Source organism: Lycium ferocissimum, chromosome 1, assembly GCF_029784015.1.
Source record: "Lycium ferocissimum isolate CSIRO_LF1 chromosome 1, AGI_CSIRO_Lferr_CH_V1, whole genome shotgun sequence".
NCBI lineage: Eukaryota > Viridiplantae > Streptophyta > Magnoliopsida > Solanales > Solanaceae > Lycium > Lycium ferocissimum.
This window is the reverse complement of record NC_081342.1, coordinates 14,074,243-14,079,747: the sequence shown is the minus strand read 5'-3', so window position 1 is coordinate 14,079,747 and position 5,505 is coordinate 14,074,243. Positions and strand designations below refer to the sequence as shown.

At 33.4% G+C, this 5,505-nt stretch overlaps 1 protein-coding gene across 1 annotated transcript; it reads right to left on the bottom strand.

Moving 5' to 3' along the window:
* Window positions 1–2,778: 2,778 nt before the first annotated feature.
* On the bottom strand, window positions 2,779–5,276 carry LOC132049275 (cytochrome b561 and DOMON domain-containing protein At4g12980-like). Its single transcript, XM_059440026.1, has 4 exons — window positions 4,632–5,276; window positions 4,346–4,489; window positions 3,433–3,687; window positions 2,779–3,268 (listed from the first exon to the last, which is right to left on the bottom strand). Exons 1-4 carry the CDS (start codon window positions 5,106–5,108, stop codon window positions 2,996–2,998), a joined length of 1,149 nt encoding a protein of 382 aa, XP_059296009.1. The 5' UTR covers window positions 5,109–5,276; the 3' UTR covers window positions 2,779–2,995.
* Between the last annotated feature and the right edge of the window lie 229 nt (window positions 5,277–5,505).

Here is a 5,505-nt window from a genome sequence, read left to right as displayed (position 1 = left end):
CCCAATAAAAATAATCCTTGTATTACTAATTCATGTATTACTAATCCCTACGTTATTAATCTATGTATAACTTGTCTTTAAACCAAACGACCCCTAAAAGAAGAAGTGCAAGTAACGCTTTCTCTCTTAGAGGGTTAATGCTATAAATAAGCAGTGCCCAAAATATTCAAACTTCAAAGGATGAGTGAACTAAATTTTGTCAATTGCTTAATCTAAACGTTTAAAACGTTTCAAAGAAACAAACATTTTAGATCTGTGACACGCTCTTGACTTGCAAATCCTAATTTTATTTTGTTTTTAGAATCACATGGAACTATTCTTTTGATAAGTTATGATAAAGGCAGACTACATTGAAAGCCTTTTAATTTTATCAGCAAATTTTATTTAGATATTCGAAGTACAGTCTCCGTTAGAATTGAGCACCTGAACACGTGATAAAGTGTTTCTATTAGACACTTTCTGCTCAACTTTTGAAAAAGCTTTTGTGCGTGTTCTCAATCGTATATTATGTAGGTAAGTTAACCACATAAAATATGACATCTTTTTTAATTATACACATCAACCTCAATTGGCACAGGCCTGAGGTTACAACTTATTAGGGTTAATGTGTATAATCAAAGAATGTACATATTTTAAGGGGTTAACTTATCTACGTAATGGGCGTTCGTCAACACGCACAAAGTCTTTTTTGAAATTTAAGTCGAAAATGTCTAATAGGAACACTTATCATGTGTTCAGGTGCTCAATCAAAACAAACTGCAGTTCAAGTGTTTAAATGAAATTTACTGAAAAAATTTAAGGGGCTCCCGATGTTTTCTCATATTGAACTGCTTTCATGTGTGCAATGTTAGAGTTTTTGCCCTGATTTTTTTACTATATTTGAGTTTTACTTTTCTATTGAAGGAAAGTCAAAGTTGTTTTCGCATATTGAACTACATTCATATGTGTGCAATGTTAGATTTTTTTTGCCCTGATTTTTCTACTATATTTGAGTTTTACTTTTATATTGAAGAAAAGTCAAAGTATTACCATAATTGCTTGTACTTTTCCTAAAAGGAAAAATATAATTCTCTTCAATATTTGGCTATTCTTTGTCTTGAAGAAAAAGTTTTGGATATCTATAAATTGAAGACATTCTTGCCATAACAAAAAACACAATAACATTCACAATGTAGTCCTTAGGGATAAGAGTCTTGTTTAAGGGGAGATTATTCTCTCATAATTTTATGCTTTCTTTTATATCAGTTTTCTCATATGTAGGTCAATTGGTTAAACCATATCAAAATATTATGTCTTATAGTATATTTTTCTTTATCGTCTGATTAATCACCGCCAAGATTTGAAATTATTAGCTTCCACAATGACGCCCTATTATTTCGATCACAACATGTAAAGAACGGAAAAATGATATGTACAAATTGCGACATTGCAAGGAAACTTTACATTTCCTTGCTAACACTAATTAGGTAAACATTTTAATAAACGAGGTTTCGTGTGCAAACAGGATTTTGAGTACACTGTAACATAGATGTAAGTAAAATTTGAAACTTCGAACTTATCCATGTAAAAAATAACGTGTTAAACTTCTTTAAAAGTACAGGACGCGTGTAACTAATGACAAGATTATCTAACAACCCTCTATTGATTAATGAGCACAATGAAAAGAAAAGACGAAAGCACTAATGCCAGATATCCATAAACAAAGAGTCTGAAAGAGAAATAGCAACAAGGTGGAGAATGATGAAAAGGTGAAAGCATTGGGGAACTGGGAAACAATCGAAAAGCAGAGGGGCCACCATTTCCCTTGACTTTATGGAGTAATGAAAAATGGCTAGTCTAATCAAACATTAAAAATGTATTAGACATTTTTAATTAGTTTCAAAATCACAAGTTAACTTTAGCAACAACTCTTGTCCAATATTCCTATGGCTTCAAATATAATCATTTTGTCAAACTGAATTTGTTTTCAAATATTTGGTGTTTTGAAAATCCGAGAAGCTATTTGTCACTCTTTTTTTCAAATCATCCCTCACTTCTTGGATAGGTAGAACGTAATTAATTAGATGAGACGTTTAAGGTAATGATAAGGAATGATTTTGACAAATATTTTTATAATTAAGATTACTAAACATACTTTTTAAGGAATACTGAAAACTTTAGAAGACAAATATTGTGTTTTTGAGGGAGTAATCAGGAAATCTTCGACTTTAAAATTTGGATTGCAAGAAAAAGTAAAGTGGTGCTGCTGATTAATTCTAGAGAGGTGGCAGTAGAATCCAATGATTGTCCATCTCTACCATCTAATAAAAAGATACTATAAGGTCTTTCTCTTCCATGTTCACAGTTCACTCTCACCTTAAAAATTCAAAAAATATGAAGTACTAGTCGCTATTAGGTTGTGTTTTGTAAGGAAAGAAGATTTAAACATTTTGTAAAAGACAAACAATAGAAATTTCTCACATGGCCGGTTAGTGGTTGCTTACTCAAGTATGTTAAGCAAATGTGATTGCTTATAAGTGGTAATTTTATAGTACATTCATGTGCCAAAGTGCACGTTACAATGTCAACTCTGCCTCCACAGTCCACTTAAAACACAAACGACAAGTTGAAGGAAAGTAAAAGGAAGGCAGGTTTGGCATGTGTTTCAAGCGTATGGTGTCACACAACTATCATTTTCTAGGGCCAACAACAGCTCTCGCATGCATTCACAAATGATTAGCAATGAAAAAGAACAGCATATAATTCATTCAAGGCTGGCCTAAAAACATAGACAATGTGTTGTTCAACTGAAGTGGTCAAGTCACGTATTTAATATTTATACACAACCTGAGTTTCGAAGCCAATTGTACAATGAGGCGAACAGAAGAACTAGGGGATAAAAAAAGAATAGCTTCAAGCAAATTTAAATATATATATAAACTGATTTAGGTAGTAATAACAGTAGCAACCGATCATGAAAGCCAGAGTTTATAGTCCCCCCTGTCAAGTGTAAAAATCAACCATCATATGGTTTGGTGGATTTGTTAGATTTCCTCTTTAACACAACAATCCAGGTAATCACTTCCAACAACAGCGCGATTGCTCCTAACACCACTAGTATACCAACGTACGCAGATCTCCACTTTGTTGCTGGATTTAGTATGTTGAGACCTTTGAATATATTAATCAAACTGAGGATAAGTATTATATAGCCAACTCCGTGATGGTAGATATTCCAGTAAAATCTGTACTTATGGTCCTTCTTCGGCCTCAATAACAGGGCAAAAACCTACAAACAAACGTAACACCAGTACATCCACACGGAAATCAACTAAACAGTTATTAGAAATTGCCTATTCTAAGGCGCATATAATAAGTTTCTGGGAAGTAAAGATTAGCTTCAATAGCATAAATGATATAATGATTCGGGATTTAAGAAAAGTTAAGCATTACCTGCAACGTTGCAAGACAGAAGAGTGCAATCCCAATATTACGATGGACATCATATGTGATACCCTTGGATTCACTTCCAAGCTTAAGACCAGTTGCCCAACCAGCAACTCCAATAGCATAAGCAGAACATTGGCAGGAAACATGAAGATAAAACCATGCTGGATCAGCAGATTTGAAAGTTCTCATGTACCTCGCTATGATGATCCCAACTGGAAACAGAAATCCCCAACTAATAGCATTAAGGATCCCATGTATCTGTAGTAAAAGTTACAGAACTTTTAAAACACCATTCCAGGTAATGGATCCACCATCAACAAAACACGCATGATAATCCAGAAATTGAAAAGAAATAAGGGGGCTTTAAGATGTATTTTCAATATTTCCTACCAGTCAATCTGCTATCTTTATTTAGCCTGTAATTATTCCAGGATATATCAATTTGACCAAAAAAGACTTTTTCTTTTAACAATTCAAGAAACATCAGTTGAATATCCGGTAAAAGCTAGTATTATTTCAAGATTCCTAGGAACAATATATTATTTTCTGAGCTAAAATCTTCGTATAGATACTACTTCAATATGAAAAAGGCAAAAATAGACAAAAGCTAGCAACAAAAAACGAAAAAAATTACAGATGCTATATGAAAGAAAGCCCAACATAACTGAACTGGTTTTTTATCCAAATATACATAGCATACGAAAACACACATAAAAGATTCTCTGTTTGCTCAAAAATTCGAAAAAAAAATGACCATTTGAGGTACCCCTTCAGCCATATTTGTTGACAAGGAAAACAATTTGGCTTAAGGGGTACCTAAAATGGTCAATTTTACAATTAAGCCATACTTTACGATTAGATTAACAATCATTAACTAAATACTATTAGAGTCGAAGCAGGGTCTAAAAAAACTCACATTTTTCTTCTTGACCTTAGAATCACCAGAACCACCACCACTTTTGCTTTCACCACTCACCAAATCAAGTGTCCCTTTAGAATTCAAATTACCTGGCTGAAAATCATGCTTTGCAGGAAAACCATTACTAACAGCAGGCCCCACCTGCCACACACGATAATAAGTTAACCACATAAAATACGTGTTACACGTGATAAGTTAACCACGTAAAATATAAGTTAACCACATAAAACACGGCATCTTTTTTAATTAAACACAACAACTATTAGTAAACAGAGGGTCCCACCTGCCACACATGATTCAACCTCGTTTTCCCCTTTTCCGGCAACACAACTGTCGCAAACAACCTCATAAACCCACCTGAAAACTCAGCTTCAACCTCTTTAACATCAAACCACAACTTCTTCGATTCTTTAATATTACTATAACTCGTAATATCATACGTCTTAACAACCATTTTTCCACTGGGGTTTTTAAATGCGACAAGAGATTGTGACCCAGCCATACCAACATCATTTGGATTTATAGCCCAAGAAATCCATCCATCAGGTTTATTTGGTGGTGCTATAAATGCAATAGAAAGGGTAGAATTTGAAACATCATATGTCCAATGTAGGAATGATTTTAGTGTTGGAAGATCGCTACAACGTGTGTAAATTTTGTTGTTTGTGAATTTTTGTGATGAACATGTTTCTTGGGAAAGTGATGAGGGGATTATTATTAGAGAAATAATGACAAGGAAAGTTATGGCCGGTAAAGACATTGGTGCCTGAGATTTAGAGTTTTCCGGCGAATCTGTAAAGACAAGATTCCGGCGAATGTGGGGGAAATATATATATGTGTATTTATTTGAGAGATAAACTGTGAGAGACAGCTGGAGAGAGTATGGGAAAATGTAAATTTGGAAGGTTATAAATGTTTAATGTTTTCGAAGGAATATCGTTTTTTAACCCTACAAGTGTACAGTTTATAACCGTATGGTTTACATATGCTTTTAATTTCGTTTTAGACCACCTTTTTTAACTTTTTTTTATTAATGGAACATTCACCGATAAAGTGAAAGTTAAGTCTACTAACTGAGCAATTAAGAGCCTGTTTGAATTTTAACTTGTAAGCTAAAAGTTATAAGTTAGAAATTTTAGCTTATGATTTTTAATTAA